We start from the raw sequence: 26563 nt of genomic DNA on the forward strand, positions 1-26563 counted from the left end.
GGGGTATGAGAAAAAGACAGGGGTCAAGGATAATGCCAAAGGGCTTGGCCTGAGCTACTGAAAAAATAGTGTTACAATTTGCTGAGATGAGGAAGACCATGAGAGGAGCACCTTTTAAGTGCTTGAATGTTGAGAGTTCAGTTTTGGAGATCAGGTCTGAGACATCTGTTAGAGAACAACTACAGACTAAGTCACGTAGGCAGCTTGATATCTGAGCCTAGAGTTCAGGGAGAGGTTTGGACTGGAAGTGCACATTATGAGTCAGCAGCACATTCATGGCTTTTAAAGCTCTATGATGAGATGAGACACCAGGTGAGTGAGTGAATATTGATAGGACGTCCAAGGACAGAGCCCTAGGACAAAACATTGAAGGGTCAGGGAGATAAGGAGGAGCCCTTAAAGGAGGTTGAGAGGTAGAGGTCAGAGAAATGGGATGAAAACCAAGGGGTTGTAGTAGCCAAAAAGCCAAGTAAAAAACTGATTTAAGAATTATAAATAAAATTGAATTAAAAGTGAACTTGGATTAAAAAGTGGGCAGTTCTTTGAGAACTGAGATTATCTATCTGATTTAGCAATGTGGAAGTTATTGGTGATCTTGGGTGGTTTGGTACATAAAATGTAAAACTTTATTTTTTTAATGATTTTATTTATCTGAGAGAGAGATGGAGAGGGAGAGTGGGAGAGAAAGATCATTAGCAGGGGGAGCGATAGAGGGAGAAGCAGACTCCCAACTCCCTACTGAGCAGGGAGCCTGATGTGGGACTTGATCCCAAGTCCCTGGGATCATGACCTGAGCTGAAGGGAGATGCTTAACTGACTGAGCCACCCAGGCACCCAAAACATAAAACTTAAAAAAATTATTTTTTATGAAATTCAGGTTAAAGTCTCTGGACAGATGTTAAGGTTTCACTCATGTTATTTTAGGTAGCTGTTTATTCCTACTGATATTATTGTGTTTTAAGATATAAGTCAGTTAAAATAGTTGATTTTAAAATTGATTATATAAGGTATAATATACCTGTGCTTAGATATGATTCAGGAAAAAAAAGGGTCAAAAGGGTCAGTTGGTCTTCTTGAAATTATGATCACCGGTAGTGGTTTTAAGAGGGATTTTGATTAGCATGCTTCTCAGCATTGTCCCTATCCTGGAGTGCAGGATAAAGTGCGTAAGATGGGGAAGGTTCCAACCTCATAGTGGGGTAGTATAATTAGGAATTTTAAGGACTGATTTAATGCACTCTATTATCAGTTTTCTAGTATTATATCTTTAAAAGCTTTAAGGCAATAACTTTTTAATGTAGTAGTTTAAAACCTTAGTCCTTTTTTAAACAGCAATTTCTTAAAAATTTTAAAATTATTTTTACTTAAAATTTTTTTATTAATTAAGTATGGTTGATATACAGTGTTTTCGTAGTTTCAGGTGTACAGTGCAGTGATTTGACTGTTTTGTAAATTAGTGCTCACTAGAATAAATGTAGTTAACCATCTGTCACCATACAATGTTATTACAATATTATTGACTCTATCCTATGCTGTACTTTTCATCTCTGTGACATACTTCTTTCGTAACTGGAAGTTTGTACCTCTTAATCCACTTTACCTATTTTGTTCATACTTGCTCCCCAACTTAAGGAGTTTTTTTGGAAGTTCCATTCACTGGTAGTTTTTCTTTTGCTATTCTTTATTCTTTTTTTTTTTTTTAAATACTTATTTTTCTATTTTAGAGGGAGGGAGAGAGAGTGCACTTGTGCTCTGGGGAGGAGCAGAAGGGGAGAGAGAAGGAGGGGGAAAGAATCTCAAGCAGACTCCCTGCTGAGCTTGGAGCCCCATATGGGTTTCGATCCTATGACCCCTGATATCATGACCTGAACTGAAACCGAGTTGGATGCTCACCTGACTGGGCCACCCAGGAGCTCCTTTCTTTTGCTATTCTATTTGATTGTCAATTTCTGGAATTTATATTGTCCTTAAAAAATTCTAAGGTGGGGGGCACCTGGGTGGCTCAGTGGGTTAAGCCGCTGCCTTCGGTTCAGGTCATGATCTCAGGGTCCTGGGATCGAGTCCCGCATCGGGCTCTCTGCTCAGCAGAGAGCCTGCTTCCCTCTCACTCTCTCTGCCTGCCTCTCTGCCTACTTGTGATCTCTGTAAAATAAATAAATAAAATATTAAAAAAAAGAATTCTAAGGTGGTACCTTTTAAAAGTGTAGTTTAGATTAAGAATTCTTCATGAACAGTTCCATTTAAAATGTTTTAAGAAAGTGATTTTGAGAATACCTAATTATAGTTTCAACATGGAACATTTTCTTTAATGAAAATTGTTGCCCATCTTAATGTTGTTTAGGAAGATTCTTACCTCTGAAGACAATGTTAGGACCAAGATATGATAGTCAAGTTGCTGAAGAAAATCGGTTCCATCCCAGTATGCTCTCAAATTATCTAAAGAGTCTGAAGGTAAGAAACAAAACATTTTGGATATTGTTTTAGTATGTTTTTATCCCTTTCTTGTTCTTCAGGTGGCTTTAAAAAAAACTTCTTATTTTGAAATAATTTATTGACCAAAAGGAAGTTGCAAAAATTTTGCATAGAATTCTGTGAACCCGCCTCCCAGCTTTTCCTAATGGTGTTCCCAATGGTAACATCTTATATAATTGTAGTACAATATCAAAGCAGGAAAATGACATTTGTACAGTACTTTTGAATTGATTACAGACCTTGTTTAGTTTTTACCAGTTTTTATATTCATTTGTGTGTATGTGTGTATAGTTCTCTGCAGTTTGATCCAATGTACAGATTCGTGGTATTAGTTACAGAACTTTTTCATCTCCACAAAGGAACTCTCTCATGCTACCCCCTTATAGTCAGATTTTACCCCAGCCCCCATTCCTGTACACTGGCACCTGCTAATCTGTTTTCCATCTCTGTAGCTTTGTCGAGAATGTTATATAAATGGAATAAAACAGTATGTGGCCTTTTGGGATTGGCTTTTTTCACTAACCATAATGCCCTTGAGGTCCATCCAAATTGTATGTTTCAACAAAAAGTTTGTTCCTTTTAATTGTTGAATATTATTCACTTGTTTAGATGTATCAGATTTTATTAAACTCTTCTCCCACTGAGTTATTTGAGTTATGTTGAGTTATTTGAGTTATCTGCAGTTGTGGGGTGTTGCACACAGTTATGTGAACATTCATGTACAGTTGCCATTTTTCTGGGATAAATATTTAGAGTATGATGGCTGTGTGCATACCTAATTTTACAAGAAAAGGCCAAACTATTTTCCTAAATGAAACTTCATTATTTTTTATATTATTCTGACATAATACTGATTAAATTAGCTTCCTAGGGCTCTTGTAACAAATTACCACAAACTGGGTGACTTAAAACAGACATTTATCCTCTCACAGTTCTGGACACTGGAAGTTCTAAATCAAGGTGCAGGAAAGGATTCCTTTTGGAGGCTTGGAGGGAGAATCTTTTCCATTCACTCTTTTCTGCTAGCTTCTGGTTAATGCCAGTGATCGTTGGCATTCCTTGGCTTGTAGCTCTGTGGGTCATTGCTCTTGTTGACATCTCCTGTGTGGGTCTGTCCAAATTTCTGTTTTTTAAGGGCTCCCTAATCCAGCGTGATCTCCTCTTACATTGATTATATTTATAAAGACTCTATAGCCCTATTTCTCAATAATATCACATTCACAGGTACTGGGAGTTAGGATTAGAACATATTTTTTTAGGGGACATAATTCAACTTGTTACTGTTTGTACTCTTCTGTTTTAGTACATTAATCCAATATTGCTACTCATTATGTGCAAGGGTTTCTATTGTGGGATAGAAAAATTGTCACTTAGATTTTGAAAACTATATTTTGATATATGAGATTTACTTTACCTTGAAAACCATATTTTGATATATGAGATTTGAAATATGAAATATTTGAGATTTACTCATCCCTTTTCTTGGTATAGTTTTTGAGTCTTTGTTTATATTTTTTGTAAACTTTTAACTTTTATTTTCGTTATCAATAATGACTTTGAAAGTCTTAGTTAACGTTTATAGAGCATTAAATATTTCCTGGTTGGTATGGTAAGAGTTTGGGCTTAGAAGCCACATCCTGGTTTTGATTTCCATTTTGCCACTTATAGCTCTGTTGGGCAAGTTACATAATCTCTTCCTGATTCAATTTCCTCATCTGTAAATAAAATTAGTGCATATAAAGCTTATAGTATAGAGCTTGGCACAGAGCAATCCCTTTATTGAATCGCACGATAACTCCATGAAATAGGTACTCTTATTATCCTTACTTCATGGGTTGGACTATAATGAAAAATAAATATGTATGTGTAGTGTATGTATGTGTATATGTGTATGCAGATACATTCACACACAATCACATTATCCATACAGACACACAACACACAAGCACATACATACATACTTATATATGGGGCTCCAGGCAGTTAAGTCATACAGTACAGTTTCTCCATTTCCTTGGCTAAAGTGTTTCTATGTATTTAGAAAACTCGTATATTCTTGTCCATCTCCACTTTTGATCCATATCTTATTTTGGATCCGGATACAAACAACATGGGTTCTAATTCTAACTCTCTGAGAAGCTGTATTAATGAGATCTAACTCTGTGTTTGACAATACATGTCCTCTGAAGGAATGAAGATAACTGCAGAAGCTGTGTGGGAAGAGAAGTAGGCCCAGGGGTGGCAGATTGTAGAAAATGCGCTAAGAAATACATTTCCTGTAAGAGCTCACATGATGGGTAGACCTAGCTGTCATCCGCACTTAATCTAAGGAATCTGGAGAAATCAGTGGAACACATGTGGTAGCTAGTTAATATTTTGGAGACAAACAATTTTGTTAGCTTTGTCAGTTTTGTTGTGCATGAAATATAAATGTCTTTGCCTTTTTTTCCCCCCTAAAAGTGGAGTCAAATCATTATGTAAACCAGTCTCCTTCAGGCACATCCAACACTAGGTACTCAATAAAAGTGATAATAAAAGAGAGACAAATAACAATTTTAAAATTGCAGATTGTTTCCCTTGTCATTCTTCCCAGAGAATATGTGCTTCAGACTGAGGCAGAGGATGTGTGAGTTAACTTCTTTTACGTGGCTCAGTTCCAGTGTGCGTATCTTAGTGAGACTCTCTTATTAGTCTGAATGTGATTCTAGTTGTTAAAGATTTTTTAAGCTACTTGGTCCCTGATCACAAGCCAACTACATTAGTTAATGCCCAACAGAAGAAATAATGATTTTTTTTCCAATGCAGGAAGAAAAACTGACTGAGAGATGGGATTAAATCTTCAATGAGATGCACAGTTATGGCCTTATGTACTGTTCTTTACTGATGATTTAAGGGATTTATAAGAAAATTTTGACTGTACATCCCTTTTGCCTTATATAATACTCACGTTAGAATTTAACTGCCTAGTATGTGATACAGTGATAGCTGCTTGGAATACTGGTTGATGTGTGCTTGGGGGTTGGGGTGTATTTCACATACATGCTACTCTTGCTGTATCCTCTTGTCTAATGAATTATAGGTTGGGGGGGACAGACTTAGAAAACTGCATCCATGTCTGCATTTATAGGTAGACTTCTGTGATGTTGAAGTGGACTACGTTTTGCTTATGTTCTAGTTCTCTCATCGGTTTGAGGTTTAATTTATTTCATTTAGTGCCTTCTAAGTTCTAGTACCTTGAATAAGACTTGAGTAAGTGATGCTTTTGTTATCAGTAGTTCATTAGTTGAGTGAACATAAAATCTCCCTCAGTGTAAGTGGATGAACTGGAGTATTGCCATTTAATCAGTTTGTTTTGGAACAAATTCAGTTACTAGTAAATCTGCTTTTTTCTCTTTTTCTTCTTTCTCTTTTTTTTTTTAAGGTTAAAATGGGCTTGTTAGTAGATTTGACAAATACTTCGAGGTTCTATGACAGAAATGACATAGAAAAAGAAGGGATCAAATATATAAAACTTCAATGTAAAGGGTAAGTCATGTATTAAGATTCTTTAATATTGAAACATTTTGCTGAAATTTGCAATTTCTTCTTAAAAAAATGTTTCCATATTACTAGACACGGCGAGTGCCCTACAACTGAGAATACTGAGACATTCATTCGTCTCTGTGAGCGGTTTAATGAAAGAAACCCACCTGAACTTATAGGTATGTCTGGCTTTACTTTACCACTGTTTAAATATTTTATTTTGTGTTTGGGTTTCCATTTTCTTTTTAGCAGGTGAGGTGATAGAAAGTTCTTTTTTTTCTTTTTAAAGTAATCACTGGGCGCCTGGGTGGCTCAGTGGGTTAAGCCGCTGCCTTCAGCTCGGGTTGTGATCTCAGAGTCCTGGGATTGAGTCCCGCATCAGGCTCTCTGCTCAGCAGGGAGCCTGATTCCCTCTCTCTCTCTCTGCCTGCCTCTCCATCTACTTGTGATTTCTCTCTGTCAAATAAATAAATAAAATCTTAAAAAAAAATAATCACTAAGAAAAGTGATTAAAAAAAAAAAAGATTTATTTATTTATTTATTTGACAGACAGAGACCACAAGTAGGCAGAGAGGCAGGCAGAGAGAGAGGAGGAAGCAGGCTCCCTGCTTGAGCAGAGAGCCTGATGTGGGACTCGATCCCAGGACCCTGGGATCATGACCTGAGCTGAAGGCAGAGTCTTTAACCCACTGAGCCACCCAGGTGCCTAAGAAAAGTGATTAATTAGAGCAATAGACCTAAACTTTTGTGAACAATGAAATGTATTTTTGTAATTTTTATATTTTTCAAGATAAAGCCCTAATTGCCCCTCTTTATGTATACCACTGGGAAACTTTACCTTAAACACTTCATTTTTTTTTTTTAATAATTTTGCATTTTATACCTTACATATTATAAAACTATTTTCACTCAGGATTATATTTCTGAGAGAGACCCATGATGATGTATGTAACTGTGGTTCATTTTTTGCTATTATAGTGTTCCATCACGAATACCCTCTAGTTTATCCATTCTCCTGTTGATGGACAACAGTTTCAGGAGATATTTATTGATTGCTGCTCCTTGCAAGGTGCAGGCTCTTGGAACACATCAGTGGAGAAAATGGAAAAAAAATCTCTGCTCTCCTGGAGCTTATATTTTAGTGTGGACTAGAAGTAGGGGGGAGGGGATGTGGGAGGAAGGCAGGCAATAAACAATAAATATACTAAATAGGTAAAATGAAAAAACCTGACAGTTACTTAAGATGACATTTCACTTGTTTTCCATTTGTTTTTTTCTATTATAAACAGTGCTACTAGGACTGGTCTAGAATTTTTAAGGTTTGAATTTTAGCTTTGATTCTTTGTTCTTTCTGATATTTATATTGACATATGGTTTGAATTGAGGACCTAATTTAAATGTTTTCTGTATAACCAACCATTTGTTTTAGCATAGCTTATTGAATAGTTTTTTATTTTGTGATTTCTTCTTTACGTTTTAAGCAGTTAATATTTTCCCTATTCAGAGAATTAACTGGAAAACTATTATGAATAGTAAGAAAATTCAGGGGATATATTTGAACAAAGATAAAAAAGAAAACATCAGCAACTTTCTTGTAAATAAACAGTAAATAGGAAGTAAGAGGATAGTCTTATTAATCTTAATGATAATACTGGTTAACATTTATGGAGCATTTCCTCTGTACTAGTCACTCTGTAAACCATTTTACATTCATTATCTCATTTCATTCCTTTTTTTTTTTTTTTTTAATCTCATTTCATTCATTCTTAAAACAATCCTCTTACATAGACTTTATCGCTGCCCCCATTTTATAATGAGAAACTGAAGCTTGGAAAGATTAAGTGACTTGCTCAACGTCATTCACACAGTTTGTAATGGTTAGAGTTTAGATTATATCCTAAGCAATCTTATTTGTAAGTTCACACTCTAAGCCACTTTTCTTTTCTGTAACAGAAGTACAGGATACCAAGGAATAAAGTTTATTAAGAAGTGTAGGAGATCTTTTTGAAGAAAATATACTTGAATATTAAAAGATTTGAAGAAATGGGAGATATTTATTCCCAAATTAATTTCAATTTTTAGCATAATTCTAAGCAAAACCCCAGTGAGACTTTGGAAGAGTTATTATGAAGTTAATTTATTTTATTTGTAAAATTTACTGTCTCCACATACTTAACATATATTGAACACAGAAAAAAATTGTTTGGCAAATGAAACAGGTGATATTATCAGTAAGGAAATTTTGAAAAACAGAAATAATGAGGGGATTGTCCTTACCAGTTATTAAAGCATAGAGTGTAGTAATGGAAAGTACAGTAGTTTTCTGGTGATAGAGGAGATTTTTTCCAAATCGTAGCAGGAAGTTCTGATTATTTAATAAACATTAGTACACTATTTAATAACATGTATTTTAGATGGATTAAATATTTTTTTAAAAATATTTTATTTATTTATTTGACAGAGAGAGAGAGATCACAAGCAGGCAGAGAGGCAGGCAGAGAGAGAGGGGGAAGCAGGCTCGCCGCCGAGCAGAGAGCCCGATGCGGGGCTCGATCCCAGGACTCTGGGATCATGACCCGAGCCGAAGGCAGAGGCTTTAACCCACTGAGCCACCCAGGCGCCCCAAGGATTAAATATTTTTAAAAGGACCCATAAGCATATAGGAGAAAATATAGGTCAGTATTTACTTAATTCTAGAGTGAGCTAGGATATTTCAGTTACATTACCAAAGGCAGAATCCATAAATATTTCTTTAAGAGTATCTTGGACTGCTTGCATCAGAATGACCTGAGGATGCTTATTAGAAATGTTTGTTTTAGGGCCTCGTCCTGGACCTACATAATCAAAAACTCTGGGGTTGAAGCCTAGAAATCCAATTTTTTTTTTCTTTTTTTTTAAACAAGGATCTTAGGTGACTTTTTACTCACACTTAAATTTGAGAGCTGCTATCAAAAATTAAAATATGTTCTCTATCAGTGATAATTGTTCCTGCTGCTATTAATGAGTGCTTTTTCTTTGCCTGGGAGACATGATGGGAAACGATGAATGAAGGAATGAGTGAATATAATCCTCATAACAACTGTATAGTATGGGGTGTTATCGCCCTTTTTACAGATAAGAAAACTAAGTCTCAGAGAAATTAGTTTGCCCATGGTCACACATCTAATAAGGATTTAAGCCAGGTTTTCAATCCAGTTTCTGACTTCAAAGTTCAGATCTCTAAGTTGTTGCTTCCTTGGTGTCTAGATTAACTCATGAAAATGTAAAAGAATTTCTGTACTATAAAACATAACAAACAGAGCAAAAGGATTATTTGAAATTTGGACAAATATTTGAAGCATATGACTGGTTAAAAATATATACAAAGAGGGGCACCTGGGTGGCTCAATTGGTTAGCGTCTCTTGATTTCGGCTCAGGTCATAATCTTGGGGCTGTGAGATCGAGCCATGCGTCTGGTTCAGCACTCAGCAAAGAGTCTACTTTTCTCTCTCCCTCCCCCTGCTTGCTCCCTTTTTCTCTCTCTTAAATCTATCAATAAATAAAATCATAAAAAATACATGTACAAAGAGATTTTATGATCCAACTGGCAAAATAATGAAATACAATGACTTATAAAAAATATATAAGAAATATATAAAAAGTAAAATATAAATAACCAAGAAACATGAAAACAATTTTTCATTTGTTAATTAGAGATGCAGTTAAAATATAGTTGTTATTTCCCCCTTCAAATTGGAAAGATTTAAAAAATTATAATGTCAAGGATTGGATACATTGGGTGCGCTCATACATTGTTAATTAGAGTGTTAATTGGTACTACTTCTCTGGAGGGACAATATGGTGATAGTTTTCAAGGTCTTCCTAAGTGTTTATATACTTTGACTTATGAATACTACATCTAAGACTTCATTTTAAGGAAGTAGAGATGGACATAAAGATTTATGTGGAAGGAATTTCAGCACAGCTTCACTTGTAATAAAAACTGGGAATAGTTTACATATCTGATAAAGCAGGTCTTTTATAGAGTATGCAACTATATTTAACAGAAGAACAATAACAAAGGAATATATGCCATACAGTATTGTGATGTGTATTTGAATAGGTATTTATACATTCACGAGAATACATGTAACAAGTACACACATATATGCATATATTTAGATGTGTAAAAGATATGCAGCCTAAACTATCATTGTGGCCTTCATTTGGGTGACAGCTGTTTTCTCATTTGAGAGAAATCATTGTATGGGTAGATGCTAAATGTATTTGAAGAATTCAGAGGAAGGCAATAAGTCTTAACATTCAGGAACAGATGTCATGGTTTTAGAAAGATTAGTATTTCCAGGTTTAGGAAAAGAAGTTGACCCTTGTTATAAATTGTCCAGTTGTATTGTTGGAGTTATTTTTATATAGTTGACGTATTTAAATCAGTTGCAGTCAACATTTATTCTTAATGTCCAAAGTGCTCCAATTTGGAGCAGTGGGAGCAATGGGAGTCCCTTCAAGTTGGTTTGATATCACCCATTAGTCTTTGATGCTTTCCTTGTTTTCTGGCACATGATGTTTTCCAGACCTGGGAATCAGTTATATCTCTAAGGAGATTGGTTCCTTTTAGTGGTTTCTATTTAGAAAATAATATTTAGAGATAACCTAGGTGTCAGAGACCATTCCGTAATTAAACACATTAGCATTTCTGCAGTTAAACATATGAATATTCATATATACTAAGTGGGAAAAATAGACTATAAATAAATGCCACATTAGTTCAGGTCAGGTTTTGTCCTCAAATTATTTACCAAGAACCTTAATCTTTTTAGAGCTTTTAAAAAAAATTATAATTACAAGTAAGAGATTATGGAACTATAGTGCATTTGTTTGCATGTGCCAAAGTAACTGTCTTGAGAATAAGAATTTTGTGGGGGCGGCTGGATAGCTCAGTGGGTTAACACTCTGCTTTCAGCTCAGGTCATGGTCTCAGGGTCCTGGGATCAAGCCCCACATTGGGCTCTCTGCTCAGTGGGGAGCCTGCTTCCCCCTCTCTCTCTGCCTTCTTGTGATTTCTGTCAAAGAAATAAATAAATAAAAATAAATAAACAATAAGTATAATAATAAATAATAAATATAAAATAATAAATAAATATAAATATAAATAAATATAATGAAAAAATCTTTAAAAAAGAATTTTATGGACTGGAGAAATTAAAAAAAAATCTATGTTAAAAGAGAAACAGCTGATTTCTTGGTAAATGATAGACTATATAATAGATATATAACTGATGCCTGTAGTTAATTTGGGTGTTTCCAATTATAAATATTGTAACTGATTTGTGACTATGTATTTTCATGAGTAGCATATGTTATTTTGGTAAAAAACTTTAATAAAAATAAGATAACTTGGCATATAATAAGTTCTTAATAATTGTTAGTTTTCTTTTTCTGTTCTTATTTTTGTTCCTTTAGTCCAGGGTGTTTCAACATCAGTACTATTGATATGCTTCAACTAAGCTTTTATAAATCACCTCTTCCTGGTTTTTATTTATATATCCAGGATGTATGTTAATATTGTTATAGCTCATCTTTCTCTCCTTTGCTGGGAGATTGTTTCTTCTCTCTCTCTCTTTTTTTTTTTTTGGAAAGATTTTATTTTTAAGTAATCACTGTAGTGAACATGGGGCTTGAACTTACAACCCCAAGATCAAGAGTTGCATGCCCTACATACTAAGCCAGCCAGGTGCCCACCTCTCTTGCTTCATTTGATTTGATTTTTAAAGGACTGTGGTTTTCCCTTAATATATATATTAATGTTAATATGTATATTAGTGTTAATATTTTTTGACATGTTGAGGGCAGCTGGGTGGCTTAGTTGTTGAGTGTCTGCCTTTGACTCAGGTCATGATCTCAGGGTCCTGGGATTGAGCCCCGCATCGGGCTCCCTGCTCAGTGGGGAGCTAGCTTCTCCCTCTCTCACTCCCCCTTCTTGTGTTCCCTCTCTGGCTGTCTCTCTCTCTCTCTGTCAAATAAATAAATAAATAAATAAATAAACAAATAAATAAATAGCATCTTAAAAAATATTTTTTGACATGCTATATAAATTTATTTTATTGTATTAGCTTACCTAGAAAATGAATTTTTCTAGATACATTTTCAAATTTGAATAAGAAGTTGACTTAAAATAGTTAATAGTGAGAAAAAAAATAGCTAATAGTGAGCTAATCTTTAGATACAAACTCTGCTTTACTTGCCACTAGATGGACCCATTCTCATAATGAACTGAGGAAAACTGAAAAATGTTCTTTTTTTTTTATAATATTGAAGACCTGTTATACTAAACTTCTAGTTAATGGATTTTTTTTTTTTAAACAACAAATACATGATCTTCCAAATTTTTCTGTAGAGATTTGCTTTCATGAAGTTTTTATAGCTATATCTTAGTTTAAAACTCCAGTCATCTATTAGTGGTTTAAAGTATAATAAGACTAAAACTTTATGTATTTGTATAACAAGGAATATTAAAAGAGCTGTGGTACTTTCTTAATTTATATTTCATCACATGGCTTAATCACTTCATTAGCAATTATTCTTACATTTTCTATTCATAAAAATATCTTGCTAGAGTTAAAGTTAGAATGAAAAACAGTAGTGGTTTAGGTGAGAAACATTTTTACCTTAGAATATTTGTTGCTTAAATTGGTCTGAAATATAAAGCAGAAGAAAAATTTACATGTTTGGTTTAGATTCATGTTGTGTAAAAATGTTTGTTTATAGCTAACTTTGTAATTTTTGAGGCCCCTTTCCTTAAGAAGCAATGGAGATAATGGAATTTATAGTTTCATGATTACAGTCGTTTATTTCTTTTTTTTTTCTAAATAGTTTGCATTTTTAAAGATTTTATGTATTTATTTGACAGAGAGAAATCACAAGTAGATGGAGAGGCAGGCAGAGAGAGAGAGAGAGAGGGAAGCAGGCTCCCTGCTGAGCAGAGAGCCCGATGTGGGACTCGATCCCAGGACCCTGAGATCATGACCCGAGCCGAAGGCAGCAGCTTAACCCACTGAGCTACCCAGGCGCCCCTACAGTCGTTTATTTCTAAGGGGTATTTTTCCTGTTCAAGGTTGAGCTGTTTTTATCTCTTTAGAAACTTATTTCAGTTGTATCCTTGTTATTCAATTATTGTCAACCTCTGTGACTTAACCAGCTTCTTCTCAGACTGTAAACATAGGAAACATATCTAAGCCTCTTATATTAAATGATACCCCCCAAATCCCACACCTTTCTTCTTGTTTTATATTTCCCCTTCTGCTTCCCAGCTGAATTTTTGAAAGATGAATACTTGAATTCACTTATTCCCATTCACTACATTGCAATCTGGAGTCCTCCCTGTGCACTCTTACACAAATAGTGACTTTCACTTCTAATTGTGACATTTAAACAGTTGAACAGTCATGTCTTGAAACTTTTTTTTGTTGTTGTTGTATGTGACTCCATGTTCTCTTTTTTTTCTTGACCCCATGGCTTTTATTCTTGGTCTTTTTTATAAATAAGTTTTCCCCCCTTACTTATTCTTGAAAGGTTGGTTTTCTTCAGATTTCATTATTAATTTTCATCTCTTAATTTTTATATACCCATTCTTAGTGATCTTATCGGTACCACAGCCTTCTTTCCTAGGTCAATAGATGTTGATTATTCTTTAATTTGCAGCTCTAGACAGCTCTCCACCTCTCTGTGAAGCTCTTTGCTACTTTTTTCCCAAATACTTTGAAGTCCCAGAAGAACCTTAAACTCACCATCACCAACTGTACTCATTACCATGCCTATAAGACTGATGTAACTAACTCCTGTACTTCCTGAGCTAGTAAATGTTGCCACTGCCTACTTAACCACATCGAAACCAGAGACTCCTTGTACGTCTTTTCTCTCTATGTTGCTGGTCATTCACCCCTCATATTGGAGATTCTGCCTTAAATGTCTCTTTAGTCTGCCTCCCCTCATTATCGCTAACATTATGTCCCTTGACACTCAAGACCCTTATCTCACATCTAAATTACTGGGATGGCTTCCTTACTGTTTTTCTTGCCTTCGTTGTTGCTTCTTCTGTGTCTTCAGTTGAACTGCCATTGGAGTGAGTTATTTATTTATTTATTCTTTAAACATTTATTTAGTATGTATGTAAGTGTGTATGTATGTATGTAAGTAATCTCTACACCCAGCATGGGGCTCAAACCCACAACCTTGATTGAGATCAAGAGTTGCATGCTCTTCTGACTGAGCCAGCCAGGTGCCCCTGGAGTGTTTTTTTTAAAAAAACTTAAAACTTATTGCCATGCTTAAAATTTTTTAATATCTCTCCATTGCCCATATACTGTCTTTAGTATGGTACATAGTTTTCTTCAGGATATTGTCCTTCTCACTGCCTCCCAACTGCATTTGGTATTCCTTTCTTATTATACTCCATGTTATAGCCATTCTGATTCATTTATAGTTTTGCCATATGTGGTGTTTTGATTCATGCACATTTTTGTTTGCACAGATTGCTCCTGTGTGTAGTTCCTTTATGTCCTTGTTAATTGGGTGTTGCTCATTGACTAAGGTTTTTATTCTAAATATTAATGATTATTTAGTATGAATGTAGAAAATAGGGGATTTGGTGTAGTTGATGATAACTCTATGATACTGGTTTCAAATTTTTTTTTTTAAAGTAGCAAAAACCTTTTTTGGAAAGAAATCTTACCGTGTTACAGAAATGACATGAAAATGATACTTTTATTTGTATATCTTTAAAAATGTATAAAAAATAAAAATGTACCAAAGTTACATCTTTGATAAAGTCAGTTGTTAAAAACAAGTGTTTTGGAATATGTTTTTTTTTTATTTTTTTTATTTTTTAAAGATTTTATTTATTTACTTGAGAGAGAGACAGTGAGAGAGAGCATGAACGAGGAGAAGGTCAGAGAGAGAAGCAGACTCCCCATGGAGCTGGGAGTCCGATGCGGGACTCCATCCCGGGACTCCAGGATCATGACCTGAGCCGAAGGCAGTCGTCCAACCAACTGAGCCACCCAGGTGTCCCTGGAATATGTTTTTAATGCCTATTGCAGACTTACATCAGCATCTCACTTTAACTTCTAGGTTTGTTGTTGTTTTTTTTTTTTTAAAGAATTTATTTTATTTATTTATATGAGAGAGAGCACAAGCAGGGAGAGAGGAAAAGGGAGAGGTAGAAGCAGACTTCCCACTGAGCAGAGAGCCTGACATGGGACTCCATCCCAGGACCCCAAGTTTATGACCTGAGCCGAAGGCAGATGCTTAACTGACTGAACCACTCCGGTGCCCCTCACTTTATTAACTGGATTTAAAAACAGTTATCATTATTGAGGTATATAATGAGCTGCATTCATTTAAAATGTACAGTTTAATGATGTAGATACCCATGAAACTACAACCAAGGTTCAGAGCATTTGCATCTTATGACCCTTTGTGTTCAGCCTCTCTTCAAACTTTAGTTACAGATTAGGCAATCACTTCCTACATTCTGTCACTATAGATTAATTTGGATTTTTTAGAAGTTGTTTTAATTGAAATATATTTGACATATGACATTGTGGAAATTTAAGGTGTACAATAGGTTAATTTGATATATTTATATATTGTAATATGGTTGCCATTGTAGCAATAATTAGCACCTCTATCATGTTACATAATTTTTTTTTTTTAGGGGTTGGAATAATTAAGTTGTTTCTTCTCAGGTTTGATGAGCATAATACAATATTGTTTATATTCACTATGCTGTGCATTAAATCTCTGGCTCTTACTACTCATTGCAAATTTGTTTTAATTAATTAATTTAAATTTGTTTACATTTAAATAACTGTCTTATACCTCCTTCCTGCCCCCATTTCCTGGTAACTACTGTTTTAGTCTTCTGATTTTATGAGTTTGTCTTTTTTTATTTTCACATATAAGTAATATCATACTGTACTTGTCTTTTGCTGTCTGATGTATCTCCCTTATTTAGCATAATATGTCAAGGTTCATCTGTGTTGTTGTAAATGGCAGAATGTTCTTCCTTCTGACTAAAGTTCCATTACATGCACCCTCCTCCCACATCTTACATATTCCTTCATCCATTGATGGGTGATTAGGTTGTTTCCATATCTTGGCTATTGTCAGTAATGCTGCAATAAACATGGAAAAGCATATATCTCAATATTCTATTTTCATTTCCTTTGGGTACATATCCAGAGTGGAATTTTTAGATCATATGGTAGATGTATTTTTAATTTTTTGAGGAACCTCCATGTTTTCCAGTGGTTGAACCAATTTACATTCCCACCAGCAGTGTAGGAGTTCCCCTTTCATCACATCCATGCCAGTACTTACCTCTTGTTGCCTTGGTGATAACCATTTTAACAGGTGTGATGTGATATCTCATTGTGGTTTAGATTTATATTTCCCTGATGATTAGTGATGTTAAGTATCTTTTAATATACCCATTGGCCATTTTGATGTCTTTAGAAAAATGTCTTTTGAGATCCTAGGGCCATTTTTAAATTGACTTGTTTTTTTGTTACTGAATTGTATGAGTTCCTTATATATTTTGGATATTAGTCCCTGATATAATGTATGGTTTTCACAATTTCTTTCTCATTCTGTAGATTGCCATTTCATTTCATTTCATTTGTTTATTTGGGTAGAAGCTTTTAAGTTTGATGTTGTTTCATTTGTTGATATTTGCTTTGGTTGTTTGTGCTTTTGGTGTCATATCCAAAAAATCATTGGCAAGATCAGTGTTGAGTAGTTTTTCCCCTATATTTTTTTCTGGAGTTTTATGGCATTGGGTCTTATGTTTAAGTCTTTAATCTGTTTTGAGTTAATTTTTGTGAATAGTGTAAGATGGGGTCCAGGTTTATTGTTCTGCATGAACATCATTTGTTGAAGAGACTGACATTTCCCGTTCAGTGTTCTGGGTTCCCTTATTGAATATTAGTTGACGGTATATGCAGGAGTTTAATTAGGTTCCCTGTTCTATTCCATCAGTCTATAGGTCTGTCTTTATACCAGTACCATACTGTTTTTAATCACTACAGTTTTGTGGTATAATTTGAAGTCAGGAAGTATGATGCCTCCAATTCTGTTATTTTTCCTAAGACTGCTTTGGCTATTCAGGGTCTTTCATGTTTCCATACACATTTTTGCATATTATAGACTTTATGTGAAAGAAATTTGTATATATGGACTTCCTGTTTTTTGTTTTGTTTTGTTTTCTGCTTTCACACAGGTTTTGAAATCATCCTCATTGTATTTATTAGTAATTCATTCATTTTTATGGCTGAATAGTAGTTATTGAATGGATATACTACGTATTTATCCCTTTACTTGATGGTTGACATTTGGGGTATCTGCACTTTTTGGTCATTATAAATAAAGTTGCTGTGGACATTAATCTTTATGTATGTCTTTGCACATATATTTTTATTTTTCTTCAGTCAATAACTAGGATTAGAATGTCTGGGTCATTTGATGTAGATGTATGTTTAACTTTTTAAGAAATTGCCAAACAGTTTTCTAAAGTGATTGTGTTATTTTATATTTCTACCAGCAGTGCATGAGGGTTTCAATTCCTCTATATCCTCACTTACATATGACATTGTTAGTCTTTTTGATTTTATCTATTTTAATTGGTGTGTAGGGGATTGCATTGTGATTTTCATTTTTATTTTAATGATAATGATATTGATTGTCTTTTCATGTACTTCTTGATCATTTACAACATTCTTTTGTAAAGTGTCTTGTAATCTTTTGCCCAGTTGTAAAAATATTAGGTGTTTGTTTTATTACTGAGTTGTAAGATTTACTTATATATTCTGGATAGAAGTTCTTTATTAGATATATGTAATGAAAATATATTTTGTGGCTAGTTTTTTTTTCTTCCTTTTTTTCCCTTTTTATTTATTTATTTATTTATTTATTTAAGATTTTATTTATTTATTTGACAGAGAGAGAGATCACAAGTAGGCAGAGAGGCAGGCAGAGAGAGAGAGAGAGAGGAGTAAGCAGGCTCCCCGCCGAGCAGAGAGCCTGATGCGGGACTCAATTCCAGGACCCTGAGATCATGACCTGAGCCGAAGGCAGCTGCTTAACCCACTGAGCCACCCAGGCGCCCTTTTTTTTCTTTTCAGAGGAAGAGAGAGCTAGGGGAGGAGAAGAGGGAAAGAGAGACTTTTAACCAGGCTCCACACCTCGCATGCAATCCGACATGGGGCTCGATTTCAGGACCCCCGAGATCATGCTGTGAGCCAAAATTGAGTCAGGACACTTAGTGACTGAGCCACCCAGGCGTCCCCTGGTGTTTTTATTTTCTCAATGACATCTTTCAAAGAGCAGACATTTACCTTTATGAAGTAGCACTATTTATCAATATTTCCTTTTATTTCATGTTTTATCTGAGAAATCTTTTCCTACACTAAGGTTGCAAATATTTTCTTCCATATTGTCTTCTAGAAGTTTTGTAATTCTTTTAGTTTATTTATATATTTGATTTTTGGTTGCCCTTTGTTAGGATGCTTTATATACAAAGAGAAGAGTAGTTTGTTAAGATATGGTCTTAAATGTCGAGATATCTTTCCATTAAACAGAGATAATAGGAAAAGCTTCATTTTCGATGTTTGTGGGAGAGTGACTTAAGTAATGTCACGTGAATAATGTCAACCAAACTATTTTAATTACTTCTTCAAAGTAGTTAAAGTGATTTAAAAATGCAGTCATTTTTATGAAGCTCATTTGCAGTTTTTGAGTATAGAGGTAGGACTGCATTTGAGTATGTTGAAAAAAGGTTTAAGAAAAAATTCTTTTTCTCAGGTTTTTCTTCTGCAAGTTTATTTTACCTTTTTAAAGAGTTACTTATTTAAGGGAGAGAGAGTGGCAAGGAGGGGCTGAGGGAGAGGGAAAGAAAGTCTTAGGCACCCTCCACACATACATAGCACAAGGCTGGATGTGGAGCTTGATCTCAGGACCATGAGATCATGACCTGAGCGGAAACCAACAGTCCAACTGACTGAGCCATCCAGCTGCTCCCTGAAAGTTTGTTTTAAATATTATAAAATAATGTAAAGACATTGTCAGTTTCTAAGAGAACATCAAAGTAGTTTTATTTTTATTGTACTGTATATCCATCAGTTATTTCAGACCCAGTCAAATGTTGTGTGTGTGTGTTTGATAAAAACACTTTATTTTTTTAAATTTATTTTCAGCATAACAGTATTCATTATTATTGCACCACACCCAGTGCTCCATGCAATCTGTGCCCTCTATAATACCCACCACCTGGTACCCCAACCTCCCACCCCCCCGCCCCTTCAAAACCCTCAGTTTGTTTTTCAGAGTCCATAGTCTCTCATGGTTCACCTCCCCTTCCAATTTCCCCCAACTCCCTTCTCCTCTCTAACTCCCCATGTCCTCCATGCTATTTGTTATGCTCCACAAATAAGTGAATCCATATGATAATTGACTCTCTCTGCTTGACTTATTTCACTCAGCGTAATCTCTTCCAGTCCCGTCCATGTTGCTACAAAAGTTGGGTATTCATCCTCTCTGATGGAGGCATAATACTCCATAGTGTATATGGACCACATCTTCCTTATCCATTCATCCATTGAAGGGCATCTTGGTTCTTTCCATAGTTTGGCGACCGTGGCCATTGCTGCTATATACATTGGGGTACAGATGGCCCTTCTTTTCACTACATCTGTATCTGTAGGGTAAATACCCAGGAGTGCAATTGCAGGTCATAGGGAAGTTCTATTTTTAATTTCTTGAGGAATCTCCATACTGTTCTCCAAAGAGGCTGCACCAACTTGCATTCCCACCAACAGTGTAAGAGGGTTCCCCTTTCTCCACATCCCCTCCAACACACATTGTTTCCTGTCTTGTTAATTTTGGCCATTATAACTGGTGTAAGGTGGTATCTCAATGTGGTTTTAATTTGAATTTCCCTGATGGCTAGTGATGATGAACATTTTTTCATGGGTCTGATAGCCATTTGTATGTCTTCATTGGAGAAGTGTCTGTTCATATCTTCTGCCCATTTTTTGATACGATTGTCTAAAACACTTATTTAAAGTACTTGGAATCCTTTTTTTTTCCTTTGAAGATTTATTTTTCATTTGAGAGAGAGCGAGAGAGTGGGCACAAAGGGAGAGGGAGAAACAGATTCCCCGCAAGCAGGAAGCCCGATGTGGGGCTCTATCCCAGGACCTTGGGATCATAGCCTGAGCTGAGGGCAGACGCTTAACTGACTGAGCTATCCAGGCATCCTTAAAGTGCTCGGAATCCTTTAGTTTTAAGAGAAATCTTTAGACTTTAGAGGTGATTTGTAACCAGTATATACTAAACTTCTTGCTAGTGAGATAAATTAGATTCTAAGAACTTAAACTGATGAGTTACTAAGCTATAAGAGAGGGCCAAGTTTTTAAAAATGTAGTTATTTTATAAAGTCATTAAAATGTTTTGCTTACTGGTTAGAATTTTAAAGTCAAATGTGGCTTTTGAAGTGATATTTTAGTTTTAAACCAAAGCTACTTTATTTTCTAGGTGTTCATTGTACCCATGGTTTCAATCGCACTGGTTTCCTCATATGTGCCTTTTTGGTGGAGAAAATGGATTGGAGGTATTGTTTCTTGTTATAATGGAAGATTAGTAATTGATAAAGAATTTTATCGATTTTTTTTAGTTTTAGCATTTTATATTGTCAAATTTTTGGTGAAGTCCTGATTAATAATATTTAAAGTGGTTTTAATTTTAGACTTGATTAGTCTTAGAATATCATTTATTACCTGGTATTTTGTTCAAAGTAGCATTTTAGTTGAATGTTTGTCGATATTTATATACTATATATTTTCTTTTCCAGATTTTTTTCACATCTTCCAGAATTATCAGAGACAAGTTTACTCAAAATCTTTTTTTTTTTTTTTAATATTCACCTTTGGAAGTTACTGTTGTTATTATTGTTCTTTTTTCTTTTCTTTTTAAAGAACCTAGCTCATGCCCAACATGGGGCTCAAATTTACGACCCTGAGGTCAAGTTGCATGCTGTAATTACTAAATCGGCCAGATGCCCCTTGTTCTTTTCATTTTTAATAATACTTTTATTTTTTATAGCTGCTGAATATTATGAAAAACCTGTAATGGTGTAAGGAGAAGGTGTTTTGGGGACAGTTACTCTGTATGAACCACTTAAGTAAACATGGCTTTATTGAAGTACCTTTTTAGATCCTGAGAGATTAGAACCTTTGTTGCCTCAAATTCCTTGGGCAAATGGGATATTACTACCAGAATTTTCTTGTTTACTGATTGAGGGTTATTATTTTTGTTTATAAAGCCTCAACACAGTAGGTCCTTCTCTGAAAGTAATCAGTTGAAGTACACATATTGTTTATTTCCCTGTTCACACATCCTCTGGTTCTCTACTGCGTGCTCTTCTAGCTCTGCCTTTGTGGCCTTTGAGGTGCTTTTGACAGTAACCACAGACTCCTTGTAAGTGTGTGCGTTAGCCTCTCTCTGATGACCTTTGTTGTTTTTATCAGGTCTGTTGAAAGTTCTTAAAAGCTAGCATGCTTTTACTTTTATTCATATTGGCGTTCACATTTCTTTGATTTCCCTTAAAGTTCGATCTCAACTTTCAAGCCTTTATATACATTTTTCACAGACTTTACCAAGCTCTCTTCTGTACAGTCATTGCAGTTTACCTCTAGGGTTTAGGGATTATCCATATACCTTGTATTAAAGCTGTTTCAGATTTGTCCTTTACTAGATTGAATGCCTTGGGCCTGGGAAATATGATTTGTCCATTTTGTAAACCTATACCGTACTTCCTTTGATGACTGAAATAGAATGAGTTTTGATAAATCTGCGTAAATGAAGAGAAGTGAGGAAATTCCATGGTGTTTGTTTTCCATAGTATTGAAGCAGCAGTTGCTACTTTTGCTCAAGCCAGACCACCAGGAATTTATAAAGGTGATTATTTGAAAGAACTTTTTCGTCGCTATGGTGATATAGAGGAAGCACCACCCCCACCTCTATTGCCAGATTGGTGTTTTGAGGATGATGAAGATGAAGATGAGGATGAGGATGGAAAAAAGGAATCAGAACCTGGGTCAAGTGCCTCCTTCGGCAAAAGGAGAAAAGAGCGGTTAAAACTGGTAATGTTTAAAAATATTATAGTCTTTACTTCTTCTGAAAGCTTATTGAGATTTATGTATTTGTTTAGCTAGATTTTAAAGTTATTTCATTCTGGCTGTTTCTAAAGATTCTTGATAGCTGTGAGTCTGCCTTTTCTATGGGAAAAGCTTGTTAAGAAGTTCACTTAGTTTTTGATTCTTAGGTAAACCAAAGAACTCTTACATATTAGATTGAGAACTTACTCTTTTGTGCAAAGTATTGGAAGATGCCAACTACATAGTGAAAATTTTTTTACTGATGTTTTACAAAATTGTCACATAGTTAAAATAACTTTCCATATAAATTCTGCTCCTTCCCATGGTTGGTATTTTCATATTTTCTATAACATTGAACTGAGAAGACTCTTCTGTGGACAACTCCCATTAAAAGGGCTAACAAAAACCATTAGGAATTGTTTTCTTAGGAGGACAGGAGAGATACTGAGAAGAAAAGTACTGATTGTACTTGTACACACGCAAGTATATGGTACAGGCTGAAGGGAAAAGTTAGGGAAAGTGTGGAGATGATTAAATGTTAATGAAGTAATAAATAAGGAATGTGGGATATCATAGTTGGGCAGTAAAGACTATACAACTCATTTATTAGTAGGCAATGATTCACAGGCAAGGAAGAAAATGCCTTATTTTTATGTAAATTGAATGATGTAGTTATTTGGGCTTTTTAAAAAAAGTTCCTTGCTTGAAAAACATTATTTTAATATGTATTTACACATTTCAAACTTCAAGACTTTGAGGCCACTGAAAAGTGTTAATTGCTTTGAAATATAGAAATAACTCTTTAACTCTAAATAACTCTATAACTCTAACTCTAACTCATTGATTACTGAATCACATATCTAGAAAAATAAGAATCACATTCTAAGGAAACGCTAATAGCATAACATAGCATAGCATAGATGATTACCTTCTTATAGTATCATTTTTGTAAGGAAATTCATCTATATTTCTTAAAAATAGTGTTAACCATGAGCATATGCTAATGTGTTTTTGCATTACAATATAATATTTGAATGTGTAAAAGAGCTTAAAGCAAAGAGTTACTGTTTCACAAAATGTGCTAAAGTTTGCAGGGTTTTTTCCCCTCCAGCAGAAGGGGTCTTAAAAATGACATTTATTTTATAATATCAAGTACCGTTAAATCTCTGTAGTGGCAGAAGAGCTTCAGCAGGATTAAGAGAAACATAGCCAAGATGGGCATGTTTCTTAGGGAATACAAAGGACATTTAAAATAAAATCCCTGGGTGCCTGGGTGGCTCAGTCGTTAAGCATCTGCCTTCTGCTCAGGTCATGATCCCAGGATTCATGATCCCAGAGTCCTGGGATCAAGCCCCACATCAGGCTCCCTACTTGGCGGGAAGGCCGTTTCTCCCTCTTCCACTCCCCCTGCTTGTGTTCCCCCTCTTGCTGTGTCTTTCTCTGTCAAATAAACAAAATCTTAAAAAAAAAAAAATCCCCATTCTAGTTTTTCCTGTTTTGTTTTGTCTGTTACTAAGAGCAGTGTTTAAAAATTTCCCACTACGGGGAAGCCTGGGAGACACTGTTGGTTAAACGTTCATCTCTTGATTTTGGCTCAGGTCATGATTTCCAGGTTATGAGATAGAGCCCCTTGTTGGGCTCCATGCTGGGCATGGGGCTTACTTGGGATTCTTTCTCTCCTGCTCCTCCTGCCCTCTCCCCTGCAAATACCCCTCTATGATTGTGGATTTATCCCTTTCTCCTTCTAGTTCTGTCAAGTTTTGCTTTATTATTTTGAGGTGATATTATTTAGTTTATACAAATGTGTGTAAAAGATTATTAAATCTTAACTGTGTCTTCACTTTTAGCATTAAAAATATCTAATGTTAGTATGATTTTTTTTTTTTTAAAGATTTTTTTTATTTATTTATTTGACAGAGAGAAATTACAAGTACACTGAGAGGCAGGCAGAGAGAGAGAGAAGGAAGCAGGCTCCCTGCTGAGCAGAGAGCCCGATGCGGGACTCGATCCCAGGACTCTGAGATCATGACCTGAGCCGAAGGCAGCGGCTTAACCCACTGAGCCACCCAGGCGCCCTAATGTTAGTATGATTGACTGCCCAAGCATCCTTTTGGATAGTGTTAGTATGTGTTATCTTTTTTCTGTCATTTTGCTTTTAGACTTGATTTATCTTTTATTTGAGGTATGTCTGCATTGCATTGTTGGGTTTTGTTTATCCAGTGAATAGTTTTTGCTTTATTGGAGTATTTGGTCCATGTGCATTTATTTTACTGATAAAGTTAGATTTAAAACTTAGAGTGTTAACTCCCCTGCCATGGTATGCTCCTTTTTATCTCCTTTCTTGCCCTCTTTATGCTTGTTTTTATATCACCCCAAGCCATTGCTTGTTAGTTACACATTCTTTTACTGTTCTTTTACTGGTTAGTCAAGATTTCAGTATGTATCTTTGACTTGTTAAAGTCTGGTATATTTTAGTACTTTTGCCACTTTTTAAACAATTCAAGAACCCTAGAACCTTTGGTTGCATTTACCTCTTCCTGCCTTTTTATTATTGTATATCTTAATTCTACAAGTGTTTTAAACCCCATAAGGTGACATCATCATCATTATCATCATCATTTTATACAGCAAATATTCATTAGATAAACCCACAAATTTATCCTTTCTGGTGCTCATCTTTCTTTCATCTATTTTTGTGGTTCCAATAGGATAGTTTTTCTTCTAACTGAAGAGTCCCTTTAGTATTTTCTTTCTTGTGAGTTTGCTGCAACACATTCTCTCAGTATCTGTGTAAAAATGTCTATTTCTTGCCATCATTTGAAGAATGTTTGTTTTGGGTATAGAATTTTGGCTTGGCACTTTGAAGATATCATTCCATAATCCATTTCTATTAAGAAGTTGCTTCTCCGAAGCTTGTTTTTAGTTTTCAGCAATTTTACTATGCTATGTCTACCCAGAGGTTTTTTTTTGTGTGTTTATTCTGCTTTGTATTTATAGTGATTCTTGAATCTGTGGTTGGATTTGTTGTTTTAGACAATTCTCAGCCATTATCTCTTCGAATATTGGTTCACATCCATTCTTTTTCTCTTTTGGGACTCACCCAGAAGACGTGTCTCCCCCCCCACCCCTGAATGTCTCTTATGTTCTTTCTATATTTTCTACTCTTTTTTTACCCCCATTTTTCAATTTGGATATTTTCTTCTGACCTCTTTCTTCCAGTTTACTAATCCCACTTTAGCTTTGTCTGAGTTGATGTTCAATTTATGCATTAAGTACGTAATTTCAGTTATTTCACTTTTGGAATTTTCATTTGAGTTTTAAAATAGTTTCAATTTTTTGTTGGAATTCTTCATTTTGTCATTTAGGTTTTTGAATTTAATAATCCCAGTTTTTTAAAGCCTACGTCAGATACCTAATTGATGTGGATCTCTTCTGGATCTTTAGTTTTTCTTCTTTTGATTTCTAGTCGATTGTTTATTTTTTGTTCTGCCTGCATATTTCTACTTCTTAGTCATTATGTATGAAAAATTGTGGGAAAAATTTGAGACTTTGCATCATGTTTTCTTCCTTCAGAGAACATTTACTTTTGTTTCTACATAGGGTTAAGAGGAGGACATCTTAGCTCAGTCAAGGATTGAATTTTCAGTAACTGGTCTCTTTTTGGTTCAGCTTAATTCCCAGAGTGTAGCCGTTTGGGGATCCTAACCGAAAACCTAAATAGGACCCTTCTTCCTTAGTGGCCTGAAACTCCAGTTTTTGTTTCCCTGTTATATTGCTGAAAGCTGTGTTCAGCCTTTTAGCCTCTTACCTACCATTTTGGAAACAGTGCCCGTAGAGGAAGACCTGTACCAGATGTGTAGCTCCCCTCTCTGGATTCCTTTCCTTCTGAGTTCTTGGCTCTTCAAGCCTTTTACTGCCTTTGTACTTCTCCAGTGTCTTCAAACAAGCACGTTTAACATTTTGTCTAGCTTTTTCTCATGGCTGCAGAATTGATTTCATAACTAGGCGCCATTGCCAAAAGCAGAAATCTTTCTTCTCCTGTTTCGGAGAAAGCAGTTCGGTTTGATTTCAAAGTGGTTAAGTAGTTTTTCCCTCTTTTCAAGTCATAACTGATAAATTATAAAATTATTAAATATACTTTTTACTTATAAAAGTAGTATACTTACATTAAAGAAAACTTGAAAACAAAAGAAACAACTTCTAATTCTTTAACTTTTGTCTAACTACTGGCATTTTGTCATCTTAGAAGAATTTCTTCCCATTTACTTATCTAATTTAAAAGTGTACACAAATGACATAAAGATATGGTTTCTTTATAAAAGTACAAACATCTAGAAGTATATAGAGTAAAAAGTGAAGG

The 26563-nt window shown here is 35.0% G+C and overlaps 1 protein-coding gene across 1 annotated transcript in view; it reads left to right on the forward strand.

The window, feature by feature from the left end:
* RNGTT (RNA guanylyltransferase and 5'-phosphatase) overlaps positions 1 to 26563 on the forward strand; it is a 340835-nt gene that overhangs the window by 7527 nt on the left and 306745 nt on the right. Inside the window, exons 2-6 of the mRNA XM_004766922.3 lie at positions 2342 to 2451; positions 5894 to 5997; positions 6085 to 6173; positions 20582 to 20657; positions 21948 to 22188. Of these exons, the coding sequence (XP_004766979.1) occupies positions 2342 to 2451; positions 5894 to 5997; positions 6085 to 6173; positions 20582 to 20657; positions 21948 to 22188 (620 nt within the window). The remainder of the gene's footprint in view (positions 1 to 2341; positions 2452 to 5893; positions 5998 to 6084; positions 6174 to 20581; positions 20658 to 21947; positions 22189 to 26563) is intronic.

This window comes from Mustela putorius, unplaced genomic scaffold, assembly GCF_011764305.1.
Source record: "Mustela putorius furo isolate JIRA1106 unplaced genomic scaffold, ASM1176430v1.1 tig00000166_pilon_pilon_pilon, whole genome shotgun sequence".
Lineage (NCBI taxonomy): Eukaryota > Metazoa > Chordata > Mammalia > Carnivora > Mustelidae > Mustela > Mustela putorius.